The 25028-nt window shown below is 33.3% G+C and overlaps 2 protein-coding genes and 1 pseudogene across 6 annotated transcripts; 1 reads left to right on the top strand and 2 right to left on the bottom strand.

Annotated features, from left to right (window-relative positions):
- Positions 1 to 431: 431 nt before the first annotated feature.
- Positions 432 to 3474, bottom strand: LOC143576395 (large ribosomal subunit protein uL22y-like). Its single transcript, XM_077060497.1, has 7 exons — positions 3408 to 3474; positions 3266 to 3302; positions 2364 to 2404; positions 1949 to 2179; positions 1343 to 1445; positions 1188 to 1255; positions 432 to 611 (listed from the first exon to the last, which is right to left on the bottom strand). The coding sequence occupies exons 1-7, from the start codon at positions 3408 to 3410 to the stop codon at positions 561 to 563; spliced, it is 534 nt and encodes a 177-aa protein (XP_076916612.1). The 5' UTR covers positions 3411 to 3474; the 3' UTR covers positions 432 to 560.
- A 1703-nt stretch (positions 3475 to 5177) lies between these two features.
- LOC143576376 (uncharacterized) lies at positions 5178 to 17335 on the bottom strand. Of its 4 annotated transcripts, XM_077060476.1 has the most exons (21): positions 16993 to 17335; positions 14871 to 14956; positions 14658 to 14759; positions 14465 to 14571; positions 14277 to 14377; positions 14089 to 14176; positions 13595 to 13683; positions 12774 to 12913; positions 12516 to 12669; positions 12042 to 12177; positions 11845 to 11941; positions 10851 to 10980; positions 10705 to 10764; positions 10495 to 10613; positions 9778 to 9902; positions 9035 to 9259; positions 8547 to 8707; positions 7672 to 7835; positions 6754 to 6836; positions 6506 to 6591; positions 5178 to 5401 (listed from the first exon to the last, which is right to left on the bottom strand). In XM_077060476.1, exons 1-21 carry the CDS (start codon positions 17200 to 17202, stop codon positions 5258 to 5260), a joined length of 2607 nt encoding a protein of 868 aa, XP_076916591.1. In that variant the 5' UTR covers positions 17203 to 17335; the 3' UTR covers positions 5178 to 5257. The 4 variants fall into 4 exon arrangements, with proteins under 4 accessions (XP_076916591.1, XP_076916593.1, XP_076916592.1 ...); XM_077060478.1 differs by lacking the exon at positions 16993 to 17335 and having other exon boundaries at positions 14658 to 14706; XM_077060477.1 differs by lacking the exon at positions 16993 to 17335 and having other exon boundaries at positions 14876 to 14956.
- A 1808-nt stretch (positions 17336 to 19143) lies between these two features.
- LOC143576385 (putative arabinosyltransferase ARAD1) lies at positions 19144 to 24869 on the top strand (annotated as a pseudogene). Its single transcript, XR_013142936.1, has 4 exons — positions 19144 to 19173; positions 23235 to 23552; positions 23692 to 23787; positions 24443 to 24869. The product of XR_013142936.1 is annotated as a putative arabinosyltransferase ARAD1 (transcript).
- Positions 24870 to 25028: the final 159 nt, after the last annotated feature.

Genomic DNA, 25028 nt, shown 5'->3' with positions numbered 1-25028 from the left:
CCATTTATTTTAAACAGGTAAATGCGAATTAAACTTGCTTAATTAATTAGTAAAGATTTGAAAAACAACCCCAAAAACTTTATCATTATTGCGTGTCAAATACCAACATGCATTTGCTTGAGCTTGCAAAATCATCTTAAAAAATATTTCCGCCTACACAAAACAGTAATATTGGTGTACATTTGGAGGTTAAATTAAACTCAATAACTTTTAGATTTAAGAAACCTGATTCAATTAACCCAAACTCAATTCAATGAAGTTAAGGTTTTGTGTTAGAATCTTACAACATGCAGATAGAACCAACAGATCAATCCTGGCCCGCTTACATGAACATTAGAGCCAATATTACCACAAATTAATCAAATATCACGTCTTAGTGAACAAAGCAGTCGAGAATCATAAGAACCATCATTCATTTGAAAACAAAAGAAAACATCCAACAATCGATTATACTTGCCGCAAAAACAAAAGTGTCCGACAAAGATAGTCTTCAAAACACAAATGACAAAAGTAGTTCAAAACTGTTTCTGGTCAAAACCTACATGTTACTATGACATGAACTAAGCTTGGGACTTCTTTGACTTTCCACTCGTTGCCAGTTGAGATTCGGCCTGCAGAAGATTTAACAAAGAAGTGTTAAGATATTCATCTTACATAAACACGAATAAAAAAAATACTACTATAACAAAAATAGTCGGAGATTAAAAAAGGTAACTAAAAATGATAATAAATGTGAAACCAAACCAACTCCAGGATTCGAGTATTTACCAGAAATTAAAAATTCATTCTAAGATTTACCGAATGGACAAAATATTTATATAAACTGACTGGAGTTTCGTTTATGAACTATTATATAGAAAAAATGAAACAATGTCATAAGACAAGTTTTTTTGCTGTTCTAAGGGGGTGTTTGGGATTGCTTATTTTCATCAACTTATGACTTGTTAACTTTTTGAAAAAGTAATAAGGTGTTCGGGATTGCTTATGCTGTGAGAGGAAAAGTTCCATAAGTTACACTTTTGTAACTTGTTAACTTATTGAAAATTATAAGGAAGTAAAATAAGGAATCCCAAACACCCCCTAAGACTCAAATCATGTAAATCATAATATTAAAACTTTAATAACAGAAACAGAAATTTAATGCACACTAAAAATGTGAAAATCGGTACGACAGGTTACGAGATTACCTCTTTCTTCACAGGCTCTTCCTTTTCAGACAAAGTCAATTCGATGTGGCAGGGAGATGACATATAAGCTGAAAAAAATTTTCCAACCAGTTAAATATATATCTATGCAACACATCTAAACTAAATTTCCTGAAAATAAAATCACAAATACTTACGGTTGATTCTTCCATGAGCTCGGTATGTTCTACGCCTTTGTTTCTGAGCTTGGTTTACTTGAATGTGAGAAATGAAAAGGGCATCAACATCCAACCCTTTAACCTTCATCCAAAACCACAACAATTCTAATGTTTAGAAACTAATGTAAAAATTCAAATAAAGAATAATCTTGTGGTTACATGTTATATTCTATCCCAAATGGTCTCACATGACTAAACTCATTAAACACAATCAAAATCCAGAGGAAAAAATACATACTTTAGGATATGTTTATTTAAGTGCAGCTCGAAATTAACGGAATACCAAGTGAGCAAAATGGACAAACCAATAAACTTAACTATTCAATTTTTATAACGCACAAAAACATTAGAAACTAGTCATTTTTAACATAATATACCTTTTGCAATCATAATTAGCAATTAAAAACTTATAAAACCAGACAACTTGTTTAAGGTCAACCGTAGCAACACATAAAATATCACAAGTTTTGACCGGTTACCAAACTAGCCCGACTACAACCATAACTTTATCCACCATAAATATTATTTAGAACGCATACATTTGCTTCAAGAATAAAGAGAATAAAGATTTACAAATTAGCATACCTCAGCATTGCTTTCAGCATTTTTAAGCAAATCCAAGATGAATTTAGCTGACTTGGCGGGCCACCGACCTTGACCATTAGAGTGCCTGTTTTTTGCCTGAGCGGTACGTCCAACACCCCTGCAAAAACGGGTGAAAGGTATAGCCTGCTTGTGAGCCAAAACATCCTCCAGGTATCTTTTAGCCTTGATCAAAGGCAACTTTCTTATGGCATGTGCGGTTTCTCTCGTGTTCTGCAAAATGGCAAACCATTTTATTAAGTTAATTAACACTTGCCTCAACTAATTTTCAAGCAGTTGAAAGAAACATGGACTTATACACGCACAGACATATATAACACTATTTAAAAAAAAATGATAAAGAGGCATTTATATAAAACATTATACTAATAAAATTGAGGAATAATTGAGGAAGTACCTTAAAATGACATCTGAGATCCGAACCCCTGGCTTTGCAGGCTGTAAAACAAAAGAAAAAAAAAATCAAAACCAAGCAAACCGACCAAAATATATGATTGCGAAAAATAAATATGTTTCATATAAATCTTGACAAAATAAATCTAAAATAAAACGAATGCCCGTACCAGAGTAAATGATTGCTACACTACACAACTAAACCGCTATTCGTAACATTACACAATAAAAGCTAGCATAACACCTCAAAATTCAATCAATTAATAAAAATAACAACAATGTAAAACGGTCAATTATTTAACTTATTAATTTAAAAGGCATGTAAAATAAATTAGTGATGTATAACTAAGAGATATTAAGGGTGCATACAAGTTCAGCTGCTAGCAAGCTACTCGAGATCAACTCGATAGAAAGGTCAATCGAGCCCACGCTCAAGCCTAAAACTAAGCTCGCTTAATGTACGAGTAGGCTCAAGCCTAAAACTAAGCTTGCTTAATAAACGATGCCGAACTTCACTTATCAAGCTCGAGCCGACTAGCAAGCCTAAACAAGCCTATTACTATAATTTTTAATTAATATATATATAAAGTTATAAAATTATTCGCGCGCACAAAAATGTAAATGTACAAAAAACTACCCCCGGTCTAAGCTCGAAATGAGCCGAGCTCAAGCTCTGTGTGAGTTAAACGAGCCGAGCTCATCCCTAGATATTATAACGTTTTCAAGCATATAAAATCAATTACTTAAAACTTATCATTATTATTATTATTTAAAATGCTCAAATCACTGCTTTTAAAGCACGATATACAACACGACTACACGAGTATTCAACGTATCGTAACAATTTATACAAACACGAATCGAATATGTAATAAATAAATAAATAAATAAATATCGAGAGCTTACACTTTGTAGGATTATCAGGCTCCTTGGAGTATTTCACCTAAATAATTAACAACATAATCAATTACAAAATATTGTTAATTATTATCAAATTAGAAGATAAACATATATATATTATATATATAAAGTGTAACACGAGATGTACCATTGCTGCGGCTGCTGCTAGTGTTTCAATGAAGGATGATATGGTGTCTGAAAGCTTTGAGATGAAACCCTAGGTGGTGGTTATAATATAATATAATATAATATAATATAATATAATATAATATAATATAACGATAGTGGGATGGATATCAGTTATTGGGCTAGTTTTGGAATTGGGTCGTTAATGGGCTATTTGGAATTTCTTTGGGCTTTTCTTTTTTCTTTTTTAAATTTATTTTATTTTAGAGATGTAAAAAAAACCGGTTTGGGATTTGGTCATGGAAACTGACCCGAACCGCCAGTTTTGGTACCGGATCCCCTTTTGAACAACCAAACTTGTTTTAAAACTGAACCGGTTAGAGGAAAACCGGTTAAACAGAATCTAAACCGGACCGAACCGACCTGGACCAGGTCGGCCTCTATTGTTTCTAAACCGGTTTGGGTCAAACCGATTTTGACCAACCCGGTTTGGTTTGGGAAAAAGCTAGTTTCGTACACCTTTATTTACTTTTGATGGGTAGCGGTGTGCACGGTTCATTTATTAGTCTCAATAGAATTAACCAATGGGATCAACAATACAAACACACAATAATTTGAGAAAGACTAAAGCTGTAACTTTTGAGGATGATCAAATTTATAAAATATGCTTCTCCCAACTCGCAGGCAGCATTCGAGCAGTTAATTCTTCCTGCCCATCATCTTTTTCTCCTCTCTCTCTCTCTCTCTCTCTCTCTTCTACTAATTATGTCCTCTTTCCCTCTAAAAATAATACCCTTTACTACAAACAAACATCACCCTTAAATGTATCTCGTCTTCTTCTAAATACACGTGCCACATCACTCAAATGCAAGATAAATGTCATGCGTTGGCCATGGTATTATTTCTATAAGAAACTTGAAAATAAGAAGACAATATTATTGTACTATATATAATTAAAAATCTAAAGCTACAGTAACATGAACATCTTCGTAATTTAGCTTTAATAGCGAGGACGATGTTGTAATTTCAGTTGAAAGAAAAGTAATCAATCTCGATTGCTATAATAAATTTCTTTGGTTTGCACTTTAGCCCCAGAGTTTTAATGCTTTTAATGTGTTTCTGAATCTTTTCCGAAATTTGTTTACACATATTAACCACTACAATTTTTATTGTTTTAATTTGTCCGCTAAAACATTCACGCCGTGCTCTTAAGACTTACTTGTATTTGCAGTAAAGTGTATAAGGTTTGTTAAAAACGGAGTTGTATACACAATAGAGTATTTTTTTTATTGTAAGCTATATAACGAATGTTGGCAATGGCATCGCCTTGGTACCGTAATTAGCCGAACCAATACCAACCAAGTTCTTTTAATATTTATATAAAAAAACTTATGTCAAAGTGATAGTCGTTCGATTTGTCAAAGTGATACCGAGAACAAAGCTCTTTTAATTTAGATAAAAAAAAATTTTATGTCGAAGTGACAGTCGTCACGATGTGTTTGTATAATGGTGTTACAATGTTTGCGTTCGTTGCCGAGTTTCCCGAGCAACGCGCGGGGAACACCACTAGTTTTAGTTACAAGATACTTAAAATATACTAGTTTTGGCCACAAGCACCTCTAAATCTCCAACGAATTAGCTACATTTTAAGATGATATAAAATTTTAGTGAGCAATGAAACATTGATATTTTATGTATTTTCTTCTCACATTTGTGTTAATCAGCACATATCTAAAAACCACCAGTTTTATCATTTAACTAATCAAGCGGTTAATTTTGCATGTTCATATAAAGAACACTAATCATGAAAACATTAAAGAGTGCAGTAATACAATGTCTGTAATCTGAATAAATCAAAGTACTGTATTTAAACTAGAAGATATACGTCGACAAAAAACTTGAAAACGCGATGATATCCACCCACTCGGGGAATCGGCCTCTTAAGGTCTTCATGGAGTCCATTAAATACTGTTCTACAACACCGACATCAATACGAACATCTCCTGGACCATCGGTCTGCAAATTAAAGGATATAAATTAATCGGGCTGTTGGGTAATAACTAATAAGCTAAAACATGGTCGGGTCGACCCAAAATTGCTTCTTGTCCCTTTGTTTCACTGTTTTATGCTTACAAAACTTATGCTATTTCAAGAATAATATAATTTGACAAAAAATTTATGTGTTTAAGATTACCCGGCGTGATGTGACTATTACCCAAAATCCGATCTTCAACTTATTACTTACAATGTTCTATAAGATAGAATCCCTAAAACATCGGTTTGAAATTCAGAAAAACACTTAACAACGTTAAGTGTTTTTTAACGGAGGTCCATTGAGAAAAAAAATAGTCGAAAGGTTAGACCGTTGGCAGACATTTTTTAAGATGGGATTATTATCAGCCTATACACAAAAAGTGAGATTATTCCAATTTGTTATATTATAAATATATTCAGTTTTTGATTCAGGTGAACTGGTTAGGGTAGTCGAGTGGATATCACTTAACTTATTACTCATAATGTTTTATAAGATAATATAGTATATTAAATATATTCAGGTAAACTGGTTCGTGTAATCGAGTGGATATTACTTAATAAATTACCCATCATAAACATGGATTTGTTTTTTAAAACCAATCCCATGCCCGATGATTATTATTAGGGGTGTGCGTGGTGCAGTTCAGTGCGGTTTTAGACTAAAACCAAACTGAAAACCAAAACTTCGATTTTTGGATTTTTTGAAACCGTTCAGTTTCGGTTATTTTAGTTACGGTTTTCGGTTTTCATTTAGGTTTCAGTTCGGTTTCGGTTTTTGTCATTTGAGCTTGAAAATTTGAGGTTGAAAAAAAAAGTTAGCAAAAAATAATTAATTTAAGTATAAATAAAAAGTTAACTAATAGACTATTATATATTTGACCAAAATTTATTAAATTCTTATAAATTACTTAAAATAATAATAAAAAAATAGGAATTCGGTTCGGTTTTTATAAAAACATAAAACCAAACCGTCGGTTTTTGTCTCGGTTTGGTTTTTTCGGTTTGGATTTTTCGGTTTCTTGCACCCCCCTATTTATTATGATTAACAGCTTAAAATGCCAACAATACAGCTATATAAATTTTTACCTCCAACCAAAAGGTCCAATTTTCGTTAGCTACACCGCTTAGTCTACATATATATGACGGAGGAGCACCTTTAACAATTTCAGGGGCTGCAAAAAACGTAAAAAATTAGAATCGGCAATTAACTCGGTTTGAGCTATTATTTTCGATTATTATCTATGCACCAATCAAATAATTCGACTAATAGTCAAACAATTCCATATAAAACTAGATAACGGACCAAAGTTTTCAATATGATGACAGTTATTCACCTGGAAGGGTACTGTTTGCAAACGACCAACCAGAAATGGAGCCCGTTATGTTGAGAACGGAAACCCATACCTCCTTCAAGGAACTGAACATAAACAAATAACAGAAAATCATCATTTAATCATTCTATTAAATAATTTGAGTTTTCTTTATCTATAAAACAGGTCATGCAGTTCCAAGTCAAACAAATTAGTTAAAATATACTAGTTTTGACTTGCCGGACCTAGGGCTGTCAATTTATGACACAGACCTGTTAACACGACACGACACGACACGACACGGGTTTTAACAGGTTTGGGTTTTAGCTTAACAGGTTTCGTGTCTTAAACAGGTCGACCTGTTTAAGACATGTTACAATTCGTGTCTTAACAGGTTAAAGACCTGTTAACATTAACATGTTAGTAACCTGTGTAGATTTTTAATTTAAAATAATAAATAAATATACACTCTTAAAGTCCTAAACCTGAATAAGAAAAATATATATACAGCATTTCACCCATGTTCGTCAGAACCCGCTATTATACTTTTAATTGATGTTACGATTTGCTTCTATGGTTTTTGTTTCAAGTATGTTATGGATTTTTGATTTTTTGTTTCATATATTAAGGATTGTGGTTTTTTTGTTTCAAATATGTTACGGATTATGTATTAATTAAGACTTTTATGCTTGTTTTGAAAACTTTTGTTTCATTACACATGTATTATTCATTGTATATATAAACAGGTCCCTTAACACGTCTTAACAGGTTAACCTGTTACTAAACAGGTTCGTGTTCGTGTTCGTGTTTGGAAAAAATGACACGATTAGTTATCGTGTCGTATTCGTGTTTAGTACAACAGGTCATCGTGTCTTATCGTGTCGTGTCCGACATGTTATGACAGCCCTAGCCAGACCCCACCCATTTGTTACTTTCACTTACCCTAAAGAAAATTCCAAGTGAACTCTGCGGGACCCATCAGCTGAGATGGTCTCGTGCTTAGTGGTTGATATGTGAGGAAAATATTTGTAATGTCTCGTGATTTCGTCTTTACTTGCAGGGAACTTTAAGCTTCTTGAGAACAAGGATGACAACGGATATATTGCCTGACAGAATGAAGTCATGAACAACCTTGATCAGTAGGTGTTGCAGGTTATGTTTTTTTAATATCTAACAGTTTAAATGGGTAAAATAACAAGCTCGTTTGACAATTAAAAAAGAAGTACGGGCCATTTGGAGAAAAGATGTTTTGGGTTATGTTTTGGGTAAAAAAGTCAAAAAGATTTAGATTGTTTTAATCAACCTTTCTTGTCGATAGTGCTTTCGACTATTCAGGTTATGTTCTTATAAAATTTAAGGAAAAGAGCTAAAAAGAAATGAATTATAATAGTCAACCAATTTGAGTGATTTGGGCCATTTTTACATTTAAAAAAACATTTCCAGCTTAGTTTTAATATCTAATGGGTCAAAACAGGTTAAATTAAAGAAGCAAACGAATACAAGATTAAAAAGTGATTCACGTAAACAATAACTGGACCATGTTATGTTTTATCTATAACGGGTCAAACGGGTTAAAATTGCCAGTTTTTCTAACTTAATAAGTAAACTTTTACAAATTTGCCAAGTATAGCACATTAATTATTTTTAAATGAAAAAAATCTTCTAATCGAGTTTATTTAAATAATTAGATTATTATTAAAAGATATAAAATTCGCAACCTGACCCAACCCATTACCATACCGAAAATTGTAAATTCAACCTTCCGATTTTTTCACTACTAATTTGAAAAAGTAAAATTACTGTTTAAAGTTTTTTACCATCCAATCTTCTCGATCAGACAGATTAGCCGTTTCAAATGAAAAATCTGAATCCACATGCAGCTCTTTTGCAACTTCAGGAGCATGTTTGAAAAGGTAAGGTAATCCATTGGAGTCCACTACAGACAAATCATAGCTGGTATCTTTAATATTTCCTGAATCTGTTAATCAGAGAAATTAAAAGTGGTTATAAGAACAGAACATACAATGGTAATCAAATTTAAATGTACTTAGTTTATAATATTATTTCACAATAACCAAGCAACCAACATCAAGCATATTATATAATCTTATATATGCGAATAATATACAAAACCCAAGTAATCTTTTAACAATAAAATCCAACAGAAACTTTCCCCGTGCAATTTTAAATATTATTGTTTGCATCGATATAGAAGTAAAACGGGCATATCGAAGTATAGAACAAAAGAAAGACAGCATATAGAACAAATAAAAGACAGCTCTTAAAGTAAAGATATATTATATACCTGCTGTAACAACAGTATGCTGTAGAATGACACGTTTTGGTGCATCGTAGCTGTATGGAAAAAATTGTGATGTGAGGGCCAACGCAATCACACTGGTATGCAGTAAAAACTGCACAATAGATGATCTGGCTAACCAGTTACCAATAACTGGTAAAATGGGTCCCACACACACACCAGTCACTGCTCCAATAGTTGCTGCCACTATAACATCAGGAATGTAATACCCTGTAACCAACGTTGAAACAATACAATATCTCAGTAATCTCCGGATAAATGCTTAACATGTTAAATGGTAGAATTGTATGCGTTGTATCTCAAAAAGGTCTGCGTTGGCAAAAAAACTGGGCGAATGGGCCAAAAGGATTAGACAGTAGTTAACAACTGCAGAAGATTAAGATTATTTTTTTAACATTTTTGTAAAAAAGAATTTATTTAAACAAGTTAGTTTATTTCTATAAGGTGATTTGTAACTATGGAAATAAGTTGGTCAAACTAAGAAACCTTTTTTATAAAAGTTTTGCGTCTCTAAAAAAAATTGTGGTAACAATTGAAACACTAATAGCTATAAATATACAAGTTTTGATCAGCCCACAATTGGCATATATAAAAGCAGATATACTTTTACCCTAAAAACGTTTCAAAGTTATGAAATTTAGTTTTGAGAAATAACAGTAGAATCAGATATAGCAGAAACCAGGTTCGTACACGATTAAAAATAAATTTGCCGGCTGTTTGGTACTAACCATGAGGAGGTGGAAGCGAGCCCATCATACCCATTTTCTCAATTAAAAACTGAGCTAAAAACCCAGAAAAATAGACAGAATGCAGAAGGCAAGGTATTGAAGGTACAACTAATAATGCTGCTGACCTGTCAAACAAACTCAAGTTAGACATCAAAGTCATAAAACCTACATAACACCAGCACTAAATATTACTAAACTATATAGTAGAAAAATACTATAAATCAACTGTCATTTGAGTTTATTCAAGTTGATAATAGATGGCTGACTTAAAGAAAAAACGAGCATGTAACTTTTGATACAAGTCCAGTTGGGTTGACTTGATGCATGTGTAAGTCCTTAGACTTCATTTGTGCATTATTAAGCACCCCAACTTTGAAAAACATTACGATTAACATAAAATTCCTTTTTTGCATGATTAAGTCACAGAAGTTTTTTAAGGGGATTTTTTGTTAAGTCTGTCTAGAGATTTAATGCTGCGAAAATAAGGTTCGAGGACTTATGTTGAAAGTTAGGAAAACTTTTTTTCACAAGTGTTTTAAAAATACAAATTGGGTGATGGTCAGGATGATTGACCAGTTCCTTTTAACGTTAATTTGTTTCCATATTACAATCTACAGCGAAGAAATAACCCAAAGTGGCCAATGCATAAAGAAATGGGTCAAAATTGCCACCTTTAAAAACAAGTACAGAAATGAAATTCAGAAGCCTGTGTATTACCTTAGTGATTCAGTACCATAATACTTGACAGATAAACGATACAAAATCCATGCAGGAACCATAAAAGCAGCTAATGACAAAGTCAAGAAACCTCCACTTAATCCAAAAGAGAAGTAAGCCTATTTTAAAAGGTTGTATTAGCTTTACCAATCTGAAAAAAATAATCATGCCATAGAATAAAACGAATTGTAATAATATATTAATACACACCATACTGATAGAAACATATAAGCCAAATGCACCCCAATACCGAGCTTCCTCCACAAGTCCCTGTGAAACAATATTAAATAAGTAAACCATAATTCATGAAAGAAACATAATAAAATAAATAAATTGAAAAATAATAAAAAGCGAACCTCTTTTGATGATTTGAGAATATAACGATCTTGAGAGAGATGAAAGAAATTCCAACAAACTCTTGGAAATAACATCCCAGCAAGTGAGCATGGAATAAACATCAAATACGCCAAGTAAGGATGAGCAAACCTACATTTAGGAACAGATTAAATAACTAAAATAAATCAGATATGAAAACAGAAATAGATAAGCGTTGATGAACATTTAAAACTTCTAAACTAAGATCCCATTAGTAGAGGTGGCAATTTCATCCTAGTTACTAAAGAATGGGTTAATTCAGATCAGGTTTTGAAAGGACCAATGAGTAAAAAATAGCTTTATAAATGGACTAAAAAGGTCGAACGGGTGCGTGAAACGAGTTGAAAGCTGGCCAAAGTTTACTTTCAACGCATAGAATCTCCTATTCCCCTAAACCGTTTTATTAGAAAAAGTGAAACAAGTCGATTCACGGGTTGACCCCAACACGGCCCGTTTAACCCAAAATGTTTATTATTATTTATTGTTCACATACGGTACCTTAAATTTACAATTTTACAACAAAAAAACATATAAATCAATTACCTTTTAGTTCTAAATTTTGGCAAATGATACCCAGGCGATTTAATTTATAACATAAACACATATAAAGAAAATATAACAAAAAAATAAATGGTTAAACAGGTCAACCCATGAACCTTAGTTAACCCAAACACGAATACACAGATTTGATCCAAAACTGACCCGACCACATTTATTCCAAGCCCAAATTCGCAAACTTCGTGTTACATTGTTGTGTCAGAAATTCACACCCTAGAAAGGTTATAGTATTACAGACAAACTTTAAATTTTGTAATCATGTTTGACACGGTAATTATATAAAACTAAAGAAAGAAAATACTGACATAAAAGATTAATAACCCAAGCACTGTACCCAACCTGTTTTGACCCCCTTACACGAACCACCTATTTTGCCACCTCTACCAACTAGTAACTTCAAGAAATTATCTGCCTCACCAATTCATTGACTGTCCAGCAAACAACAATCTCAAGATAGAAAATATAATCGGGAATATAATTCCGAGAATGAACCCAATAACATGAAACAAAGTTCCTGCAATGCCCAGATCAAATATACAATTGATCAACTGACAATCTTATATGTTTGTGTAGATCTGAAAATAATAACTGCTTAAACATGTAGAAGTCACTACCTTTAATGAAGTCAAATAATGCAGCAAACGAGCATAGCAGACCGTGCTTTGGAAACCGCAGAATAAATGGAATAAGTAGATACATGGCTACAGGTATAGTATGAAATATCATCCCTTGACTTCTAGAATAGTAAACCTGATTTTAAATAACAATCTTTAGAAAATCAACAGATTTTTAATAATAAGTAAGATGGGTGTGTAGACTAACATTTCAAAAAGGTTTTGTTTTTAACTGGGTTATTTTTAAAACAGGTCAGTTAGGATTGGCGTGCCAACAAATTTTGTCCAATTCTTTAACAAACAATGAGTGCATTAATTATGAGTTGTTCATTTGTTGATCAAAGAAACAGCATTATTACAATAAGAATCTAGATATATGAATATAATAGTATAAAACGTATGTCCATTTAAAAAACGAAAGCATTTGACATGTTAGAGATAAAAGCACAACTCAAAGTTTTAGTTGTAACATACCAGGAACCATGACAAATAATCAAAAAACATAGGATGTCCATCATCATGTTCTTCAGCAAGTCCACGATCGTGAGCATTTTGAAGCTTTGATGAGTTAGTGAAGGCTTTAACCACACTAAATAAGTTATCCCCACGGGCTTGAATGCTTCCAGGTCTAGTTAATAAAAAAAGTGCATGAATTAGAAAAGTTACATGAATAAAGTGGTCATAATATTGTAAATTAGTGAACTGTACCAAAGTAGCAGTGGTAATTCATACAATAATCTTTCTACCGAATCAGTAGACGTATGGTAAAAATAACCCCGTTGCACAAAGATAATATCTAGTCCAGGAATGCTCCCAAAATCAGTGGCAAACATTCTGTAATCAGTATCCCCAGGAACAATGCCAAAAATATCCTGCATGCAAGACAAATAACAGTAAAGATAAGTTCACTTAATAAATAAGAACAACTTCATAGATACTGAATATGGCCTATGGGAAGTGAAAATCCTGACAATAAGGTGTGTTATGAAACTTAATATCTGATCATTGTGATTTAAACGGCAATAATCGGGATTTTTTCGAGTTTTGATAAAGTGATTCTGAGCCCGATTATCTGATTATTAAGGTGTCGTATAATCAATTTTGGATAGTCAGTTGCAACCAAACTTATTATATAAGCAAAAAAGTAAAATGGCTTACTTACCCTTAAGTATGAAACTTTATTTTAGAAACTTTTTGCCTACCTTTCTCATTGTTAAGAATAACATCAGGAAAAACAATAACTGCTGAAATCATTAATTACATCATTGTGGATAACTAGACGATATCATTTGTTATATATTAAGTTTTTAAAAAAAATAACCATACATAAGAATGAACTCTTCTGTCAGAATTTGTAAAACACTCATGTAGTTTGATTATCAGATTATTACAATTTCACTATCTTTTGCAACTATTTTAACTAAAATTATTAACATAACCAGTTCAAAACTAAAAAAAATAATATATAATAAATATTTAAAAATCAAAACAAAAATTTTTATCTACATAAATAACTGAAACTATTATTAAAGCAGTAGAGAACTGAAAATAACCTGTGCTGCACTATTGCCCATAGGATGTATAGCTGATTGAGCATAGACTTGTGAAGGCCAGGACCCAGGTCCAGATTGGCAGACAAAATCTGTAATTTCAACAGAATAATTATAATTTCTAGAAAACATAATTACACCAAAACATAGTTGTACGGAAAGGGATTATATTAAGAAAACTTAGTTAAACAATAGATAAAATTTTAATATTTCTCACTTAATTTAAATAATCAAATCAGATTTAAATTAACACTAAAAAAGACCAAATAGCTATATAATCCATATATTTTCCAACTTTAATTTGTTATATGAAGTTATTCAGGTTAAAAGGAAAAAAGCGGATAGCATTTGCTTGGTACAAGATGTAATGCAAATGGAGAATACTTCTCATGGACATATAAAGAAAGTACTATTAGTTTTAAAGGTTGACATTGTTAGAAGACACACAAACCATTTATATATTCATATTAGAAGCTAAATAGACTTCAGCTACTTACCAAGCCCTCCAGCTCCAGAAGCTTCCAAATTTATGAAAGCTCCGATTGTATTACGCCATTTATGTGTTGTTATAAAGCCATGTGAACCCTGGGAAAAGAGCAAATTAATAGTTACCAAAAGGGAAAATGATAATTAAAATAATAAAGAACATAGAATTGAGTGAAATGTGAAGTGATAAATCACTTACAAGCATAAAAAGTTCTTCTGCACCATTGAACAGAAATATAAGAGGTTTAGGAGGCACCCAACCTGAATCAATTGTCATCCTTGCTACCTCCAGTATCGATGCTGCAAGAAATAGAGAAAATAATGAAATCATATAAGATATTTAAAATGAATAGAAAACAAGAAAAAGTGTAAGAAAATAAAGCCTACCAACACATGAACCACAGTCGCTGGCACCTGGTGAACCAGGTGGGCTATCAAAATGTGCATTCAATAAAATGGCAGGGTCTGTATCTTTAGACTCTAATGATGAAACCCTGCAAATTAGCTAAAGTTAAATCCATGTATTGCTAACTAAATCACTAACTAATGCAATTACCAAAAAAACATTACATTGAAGTACCTCATTACTATGTTTGTATGATTCCTGTATCCAAGAGATAAGCTGTGACCTAAAAACATCATATTGAAAGACCCGTTAACTATACTTTCCTCAATTTCAATCCTGTAACAATCAAAACAAAAAAGTAATCATTTATTAGTTGTATGTATACTTGTATGTTCTGTTCTAGAAAAAATAAACAAAAAACATGTGTTTGTAACTTTGTATACCAACCTTACATTAGATCCAGCGCGATCCTTCAACATTTCCAATTGTGTCCTAATATATTTAGCAGCATCATGTAACCCTTGACGCCCTTCCTATCATGAATCACATAAAAAGATCTATTAAAAACAAATAAATTACGTAATTTTTTATACAATTAAAATGTCTTTTAGGTTGGTGTATTGTTACCTACCCACGTTACATGTTCATAGGATGTTAACTGTTACTAGGTGAGCTGGTTCCATCACTCATAACAACTAAAACCACATGTGCACCAGTGGGGACCAAAAATTTTGTAATAAATTATTTCAGAATATAAGTTTTGAGTATTAAACGTAAACAAAAAGATTTGACGTGACCGGTGTAAAACATAAACTTTCTTTACTTTCAGCATTAAAACCTGGACTTCTTTTCTTCTTCTTTTTTATTAAATGAATTTGAGGTAGCCCAGCATATGGTATGACATCATCAACTAGATATACTAAATGAGCATGATAAAAGACTATGGTGGTTGGTGATTTTGCAGCTGGGATTCACATCAAAATACATCACTTAATATTCTTAGACTATGGACAGCTGTACAAGGCCAGTGACATAAATTGGTCAAATAGTGAAAATTATGCTTCCTATATGCTGACATACACATTCTCTACTCACAAGTGAAATCATATGTAGAATATCCTTTTTCTTTTTATTTTTTTGAAAGGCTAACGCACACACACTCTCAATTTAAATCAAAATCATTATCAACAAAAAAGAAAGAAAAACACAAAGTTGATGACTTGAAAACACAAAAAGTTCCAAAACTAGAATAATGATGGCAAGTTTACACACATGTACCTAAACTCCAGAGGAGGTCAACTAACAGCCCCGTCAGTTAATATCAAATGCAGTAACCATTAGGGGTGTAAACAAGCCGATCAGACTCGTGAGCTTCTTGAGATCGGCTCGTTAAAAGCTTAAATTGAGCCAGGCTTAAAGAGCTCGAACCTTAAAAATAAGTTTGTTTGATAAACGTTCTCAAGCCAGGAGCTTCACTTATCGAGTTTGATCTAGCTCGTGAACCTAAATGTGCCTATTATTTACAATTTTTTATTTAATGTGTTAAATATATATGTTTATATTATAATATTTACTATATATAAAATTATAATAGTATATATATGTTTAAATATATAATTAAAATACATGATATTAGTTAAAAGTTAAAAATATATATAAATTATTTAATAAAAAAAAATAACGAGTCGAGCCCGAGCTGAACTCAAACATGAAAAAACGAGTAACGAGCCGAGATAGACCTTTATAGAAGGAGCTCGAAACTAGCCAAGCTCAAGCTCGAGCTCTCGACCACTCATAAATCAAAACAAGCTGAGCTCGAGCATATGCATTCCTTAATATAACTTCCAAAACTTAATCAAATCAAATCACACTATCGGTCACCTAAATATAATATATATAATTCACATCTACAGTACAATAACATTGTTTAATCAACCAAATTCGAGTACAAAATATATAAAAAGTTATATTAAATATAATATACAATAAAATTACGATAAAAATAACTAGATAGTATATATTGCGCTATATAAAAAAGTTACAATTAATTATATTTATATAAAAATAAAATTAATTAAAAATTTATAGAAATTTATTAATAAATAAAATAAACCTAGCCAAGGTCAAACTTGAAAAACGACTCACGAGCCAAACTCGAGCTTAGAAAAAGAGCATAAAACAAGCCAAACTTGAGCTTATTGTAAATCAAATCACGCAACCAATTCAACTAAACAACACCACAAACAAACACATAACTTCAAAATATATATATATATATATATATAAATAATTAAAAATGTATAGAAATCAATTAATAAATAAAACAAACTTAGCCAAGGTCAAACTTGAAAAACCGAGCCAAACTCGAGCTCTCGTAAATCAAAACGAGCCGAGCTCGAGCTTACCGTAAATCAAATCACACTACCGTTTCAACTCAACACCACCACAACCAAACACACAACTTCAATCCTATAACTAAACAATTCACATCTACACTACATTAATAATACATAAACAATTAATCAAATTCGAGTGATAATATAACAATAATAATAATAATAATATATACCTGACGGCCGTCAATTTCATGCGCCAGCACACGAATATGCTCAACGGCTCTAGCTTCCGAAAACCGATCCACCGGAGCATCAAAACCTAACGGCGTTATAAGCTTCATCTGCATAACGTAATACGCCACCATTGATAACGCTCCGTACGTAACCGCTAGGGCTAATAGTAGCTTGAATCCGGCTACATCGCCGGAGCTTAACCTAAACATTAATAATAATTGTAATAATAATTATTATTATAAATTAAAACCCTAAGTATTATTATTATTATTATTATTGATTTGAGATTTAGATCGAGAGAGTGTAAGTAAGAAGAAGAAGAAGAAGAAGCCGGCGGGATTTGAAATGAAAGAGTGTAACTGTGTGTGTTAAGTGATAATCGATGGTCGGGTATTTATAGTGGGACAATTCTGAGAATGCAAGGTGAGTTTCGACTTTTGTACCGGTTTAGAAAGTGCAATCTAGTCGAGCTGCTCACGAGTTATTTGAGATTAGGGTTGTTCACGAGTCGAGTCAGTGTGGTTTTGAGCTCGGGCTCGAAATTAAACGAGGCAACTTAGCTAAGGCTCTGGCTCGATTTTGAAGTTAAACGAGATTAAGGTCAAGCCATGATCGAGCCGAGCCTAAGTGGGTTTTGGCTCGGTTACAAAAGTGAGCCAACTCAGCTCGGATGTTTCAAATCAAGTTTTTTTAGCTAATTTTATTCGAGCTTTATCAAGCGAGCCCGGGCTCGAGCCTCGAGTTTTTTGAACAGCCCTATTTGAGATTAGCTCGTGAAAAAACTTAGGTGGTGTTCGGAATTCCTTATTTTTACCTCCTTATGACTTATGAAAAAGTCATAAGTTGCAACCTTATGACTTATGAAACTTTTCATTTCACATGTTAAGCAAACCCAAACATCTTTTTAACTTTTAATTAAGTTATAAGTTATAAGAATGTAAAAATAAGGAATCTCAAACACCCTCTTAATATACGAGTGAAATTTAGATGACCCTGAGTTAAGCTTGAACCTAAAAATAAGTTTGTTTAATAAACGAGCTCAATTTTGAGCTTCACTTACCAAGTTTGAGCCGGCTCACGAGCCTAAGCAAACTTGTCATTTATATAATTTTTAATATATACATATATATTTTGAACTGAAATTTTGTTTTTAGTATGATTGGGTTTGTTATTCAAAAGAGATTGCGACGCAACTTGTTGCCCGCTTACCTGCCACTTAATTATAATCCGTTTCATTGAGAATTCAAAAACAAATTATATATATTATGTTATATATAAACCTATATTTGAAAAATATATATATAAATTCATTAATAAATAGTAAATGAGTCGTGCTCAAGCTTGAAACAACTACTAACCAATCGTACTTGAGCTTTAGAAATAAAGATTGAAACGAGTCGAGCTCGATATTTATGTAAGCAAAACGAGCCTTGTCGAGCTCGGGCTTGGCTCGTTTACACTCATGCTTTGAAGTCTCCTAAATCTACTTGTGACGACTAAAACCCTAATAAAAAAAATTATATGTGGAACAGGAATAGTCGGGATGACTGTTTCAGAATAAGAAAAATTATCGAAATGGTTATTTTATAGCACTAAACTACTTAGGACTACTTTTTTTTTGGGGGGGAGCAAATGTTGGGACGAATAATACGAGTAAAAATAATTATTATAATATTCAAAAAAGTTGACTAAATAAAATTAATTATCTTTTCTTTCAAATCTACTCGTCCCTTACAATTTGATCTTTAAATTATTTGGCCCGTCATTTTTCTTTTCCTAAACTACTCGTCCTTACAGTCTGATGTCACGTGTCTTCTCTTAAATTACCGACGAAAATACTCGTAAGGGGCTATCTTTTACTCGTCCCAATTAAATTATGATACACATTTAACAATTTAAATGAATCTCGAGACAAAACTAGAAAACTCTATTTTTTTAAAAATAGACAATATTATAAGTCTAGAAATTAGGTGATTGATGTGATGTGACGTTTTAAAATTATAAAATAAGAGTCATGCATATTTGACCCTAGGGTCCTTAATTTCAGCACGACATTGGTAACTAACTACTTGGTTATGTGATTATTCTAGGAGTCGTCGGCTACTAGGACTCTATATTTGTTTTAATCGTGCGAAATGCTCCTACTAGAGATGGGTTCAGTATCGACACCTAATGTGCAGGTTATAAAAACCGTTAAAAATACATATTGATATTGAAAGTGATCGAAAAGTTACGTACTAGTAGTATATGGTATTTGAAGGAGAAAATATGTATGATGCTGGTACCGAAAATACCAATTATGAGAACCTCAAAAGGTTGGCACGAAATGGTACCGAAAATACAGGATTCGGTGCCGGTACCGGTACTGTATCGATTCAATACCATTTGTTCATCCTTAGCTCCTAATAAGGATGTAAACGAGCTGAGCCGATCCCGATCTCGACTAGGCTTGAGCTCGGCTTGTTTTACAAGAGCTTCATTTAAGTGTTTACATATTTTTGTACAATTTGAGAAAAGCCTTAAACAAGTCATAGTTCGGTTGTACAGTGTGGAATCAATACATAGAAGTAAGAAGAGATAAAATATGTTATGGCTCAATAAGCCTAAACGGGTTTCCCATACAAAGCTTGAGCTCGGACTCAATAAATAAACGAGCATTATTTGAGGCTTGGACTCGCTGTAAAAAACTTAGCTTGTTTCGAGCTTTTAAACGATTTGGGCTCGAGTAGCTTGCTCGGGCTCGTTTGCATCCCTACTCCTATCCTTTACTAGAGGTGTGTATGGGTTGGTTCGGATAGGTTTTGGGCTTACAAGAACCAAAAACCGATATGTGGGTTTTTATGTTTTAGAGTTTCTTATAACCTTTCAGTTTTTTCGGATCTGCTTTTTTTATTGTTTGGATTTGTTCGATTTCGATTGCCTGGTTTTTCCATATGTCCTTGAGAATTTAGGATCATAAAAAAAAGTTAGCCAAAATATCGGACTACTATGTATTTAAATTATTATAAATTACTTATAGTTTGGGATAAATAAAAATTTGAAAGTCTATAAATTTTGTTCAGCTCAGTTTTAATTACACGCAAAACCGAACATGAAAAAAAAGTTTGGTTTTTACGAAAATATATAACAAAACCGTCGGTTTTTATTTCAGCTCATGAATTCTAATTGGGTTTTCGGTTTCATACACATCTCTAGTCTTCACATGTGTACCGTGTACATGATTAGTTAAAAAGTAGAGAGGTTGGTGAAATTAAAATGCATTGATTAGGTTACCTTTTATAATTCGATGATTAGTTATTGCTTATTAATGATTTGCTATATGTGTTAAAAGTTGAAATCAAATGGTTGAGCAAAAATACCAAAAATGAAGGATTGTGTTTTGATCCATGAAGAGGTAGGTCCCAGCAGAGCCCAGTTGGACCCGCAAGACTCACCTTGAACAGGGACGTCTGCGCAACGACCAACTGCTTCCGCTGGACCTACCATGCTCAGAGAAGACCTTACGCGCAGTACGCCAGCTGTACCCGCAGGGAAAGCCTCCCAATGGTGAAGTACCCCGCTTGTTCCCGCAGTTGCGGATACAAGCCATCAGGGAAGGCTACCCGCACTGATAGCAAGGCTACACGCACAAGGCACTATTGCTACTTCAGTAGTCACCTGAAGGAATGAGCAAGGAGGGAATACTCCCGCCCAAATGAGCCAGTCCGTATGCTTCTGGAAGATCTTTTGTACTATACCTACCAAGGTATGGGCAAAACAGACGATCTGACCAGAGACGCCCATGAACCAATCACAGGGTGACAGCTCACCGACAACAGTACGAGGAGGAGCACCCTCTAGTACTGATTGTCACTATTAGCCGCTGCCTACTCACCAACCCTTTATGTGGGACGTGCGCAACCTACAGTTGGTGGAACAGTGCATAGCCGGCAGTAAAGGAACAGTATACATCCGACCTTGTCACTGTAGGCCGCAGCCTATCCACCAACCAGCATGGCTTGAGCGTAGCCCACTGTTGGTAGAACAGGAATACTATTCAGCCGGCTGTACCTTCTAGGAAACCTACCTTCGGCTATAAATACTCCAACACCTTGGAATGGTAGGGACATCATCTGATATCTCATTATCTTATCCTATCTAGCAATCTCTTAATATACACTTATATTCAGAGCAATCTAGTCTGATTCTCACGCCGGAGGGTGGTCACAAGGAGGAACCCCCCCCCTTCTCAGTGACGAGCTTACGGTGTCTGTTTTGCAGGTCATCTGAAGAACAACCTTCTCTGCTGGACCTCATCCTCGTGGGAAACATTACTTAACCCACAGATTATCCGTAATCTGCCCTGGGTCACTTAGTGTTTCTTCAATCCATGTCTTCTTAAACATGATAGTGTTATTGACTTATTGTTAATCTCTAGTATTGTGAGGTAATTATGCAATAACTAAATCAAAGCAACTTGATTAGATTATACTTTTATAATTCGATTACTTTATTTATGATAATTTAAACCGATTTGATTTATGTATTTAAAGTCGAGATCGATTTTTTACACCCAAGCCCAAAAAATTATTAGAACTCTAGATCTATTGTTTACGTATTAAAAGCCTCTAGTATTGCTAATATCTTATTAGCCTTGCGGTTATAAGCCTCAACGTGTTTTCATTCCCCTTGTTTTTAATGCATTTGAATTCTCTGCCCCCGAAGATTTTACTTTTCTGAAAATAGTTCACTGGGTTGTGCACAGTAACTCATCGACTCCGAATAACCATAACTTTATTTTCAGTATGGTTTTGTCATTCAAAAAGGAGTTGTGCCGGGAAATGAAAGGATCATATTTTTAGCTCATGTCGTGTTTAAATGTAATATTGCAAGAATGTTAGCCTCCGAGACGAATTTCATGAAACTTGAGCCAGAACATTTAGATGTTTAAGAGACTTTTTCTCTGTCACTGTGCCACCAATCACGAAGGCTGGGATTAGAGCAAACTATTTAGGTTGTCTTTTTATGTAATTCGGTTATCTAAGATACTTTTAAATTGTCAGTTCACTTGTATGATTTTCGATTCGAACGTGTAATATGTTGTTCACAACTTCACATCAAATCAAACAACTCATAAATGAAGGATGGTGGCCGAAAAATTACTATTCACGACCCGTTGAACCCTGTTCAGGAAGTCCACGACCTCTGGGGCTAAGAAACCAAATCTACATCAAATTGTAAATTTGAAAAGTAGTTCAATTGATATAAGATACTGCAGCTGTTTTGCTGAAACAGAGGGAATATGAACATGAACATGAACATGAACATGAACATGAACATGAACATGAACATGAACATGAACTAAGGATTCTTCAATGTTTTAGATTATTGCATAACTCACTTTCATATTAAAATTATAAATGCTTATATGTTTAGTGATGTTAACACCTTTTCCTGCATAAAGAGAGTGCAACATTTCATTGTCTACTTCTGTAAATGCGTATAAATTAATGGTTTGTTTGTATTCCACAAGCAAGGAACTTGCAGATGTATTTTCCATTGTTGATAGATGCATATATGTCGAATTGTTGATATGCATAACGATGTTGACGGTTAACAAACTAAGATGATAATTTGTAGCAAAACATAAAAGAAGGCGCGGTAAATCCTTTTTATACTTCTTTTAGTTATTTTTCATTTGGTTTCTTTTTCATATTACTATAATTAATCTCCAAGACAAGACTTTTCGTCAAGTTTCTGTTTCAATGAAGACTGTAAATCATAGATGGTTCATATAAGTATTGGATGGTTATGTGTTAATTAGTGAAGTTATAAATTAAAACAACTAAACATATATTTGGACTAGGCTTGTAAACAAACCGAACGTTCGGTGAATTGTTCGTGAACGAACGAACTTAACCAAAAAAGTTCGTGTTCGTTTAGTCAAATGAACGAACATGAACACATGCTTCGTTTGCTCACTTATGTTCATGAACGTTCGCATATGTTCATTTATGTTTGTCTATGTTCATTTAAGTAGGTTCGTATATGTTCAATTATGTTTGTTTATCTTTGTTCAATTATGTTCATTTATGTTTATGAACTGTTCGTTTAGATTTTAATTAAAAGAACATAAGTGAACACGAACACGTTCATTTTTTAAACAAATGAACATGAACAACAAATACTTGTTCGATTAAGTGTTCGTTTGCTCGTTTACAGGCCTATATATGTTATGTAATATTATGTACATATTAATGAGTATATATTTGTACAATTACAGGTTGACATCCTTAAGTTCTTGAGGCAATCCAAATACTGGCAAAGAACCGAAGGAAGAGACCATGTAATCCCAATGCACCATCCCAACGCCTTCAGATTTCTTTGAGAGGAAGTGAATGCATCAATTCTAATCGTTGCAGATTTCGGGCGTTACTCCAAAGTCATGTCAAATCTGCAAAAAGACGTCGTGGCGCCTTATATGCACGTAATGGAGTCTTTCTTGGATGATAATGCTCTTGACCCTTTCGGCTCACGAACCACCCTTCTTTTCTTTCGAGGAGGAATCGTGAGAAAATCTGTATGTTATTTTTTATAGCATAATTACTCTAGTTATTTGAATATTTTTGTTAATTTTATTTGTACCGGATCCCACTCATATATATATATATATATATATATATATTATTGAATTAAAGATTAAATAATGTGATGCGCAGGAAGGCGTGGTACGCGCAAAGTTGGAGAAAATATTAAACGAATACGATGATGTTCACTATGAAGCTAGCTATGCAACAGGAGAAAGCATAAAAGCTGTAAGTTGTAAGTTACTTTCATAAAATGGTCAAGTTGTTGACCACATTTTAGTAGGGGTGTGCCTGAAACCGAAAAAACCTATCCAAAACAAAAAAAAACCGAAAAAACAAACCGAAACAAAAACCGACGGTTCGGTTTTATGTTTTTGGAAAAACCGCACTAACGGTTCGGTTTTGGTTTTGCATGTAAAAAAAACCGAAAAAACCGAACCGAATTCCTAATTTTTTTTATATTTTATATTAAGTAATTTATAAGAATTTAATAAATATGTAACTCCAATATTTTTGATAAAATGTATAACAGTCTATTATTTTACAATTAACAAAATTATTTATACCTAAATTCATTATTTTTTGCCAACTTTTTTTTCGGCCTAAAATTTTCAAGCTTAAATGACAAAACCGAAACCACAACTAAAACCGAAAAAACCGAAACCGAACGGTTTGAAAAACTCCAAAAACCGAAGTTTTAGTTTTCGGTTTGGTTTTAGCCAAAAACCGCACCACATGCACCCCTACATTTTAGGATGTTAAACACATAGTTTTTGACCAAGATGCTTAAATATAAAATATGGGATGATTTTATAGGGGAGGGTTCAAACGAAAACCACGTAGTTTTGACCATATAATATTAATATGGTCTTTGGTGAACCAGTCTTCTCAGGGTATGCGTTCGTCCAAATTCTGTCTAAATCCAGCTGGCGACACTCCATCCTCAAACCGACTGTTTGATGCTATCATGAGCCATTGTGTACCCGTGATAGTGAGTGACAAAATTGAACTACCGTTTGAAGATGAACTAGACTATAACAAGTTTTCAGTTTTTTCTCGGTTGAAGAGGTGTTAACTCCCGGTTACATGGTCCAACAACTTAGAAAAATCCTGAAAGAAAGATGGGTTGAAATGTGGAAACGACTGAAAGAAGTATCACATCATTTTGAATATCAATATCCGCCAAAGAAAGACGACGTTGTTAATATGATATGGAGATGATATGGAGACAGGTATGGAATAAGGTTCCTTTTGAGAGACTTAATGTAAATAGAGCCCATAGATTAAAACTGCCCGATTGGTGGCGGTGAGTATCGAGCCATTGACTCAAGCTGGGCCTGTATGGTCTTACGTGGTCTAGACAGGCCCGGTCGGCTCTCTTTATTTTTTGTTTAAAGATTTTTATATTATTATTGTTTTTCATGAATCATAGGACATAGGTGCATTGTTTCCCTTGATGGGAAAAAGTA

The sequence above is a fragment of the Bidens hawaiensis genome, unplaced genomic scaffold (assembly GCF_021521415.1).
Source record: "Bidens hawaiensis isolate Kalapana, Puna unplaced genomic scaffold, B.hawaiensis_p1.1 tig00028088_1, whole genome shotgun sequence".
Classification (NCBI taxonomy): Eukaryota; Viridiplantae; Streptophyta; class Magnoliopsida; order Asterales; family Asteraceae; genus Bidens; species Bidens hawaiensis.
Note: the sequence above shows the minus strand (reverse complement) of the source record. Positions and strands in the feature narration are given on the sequence as shown.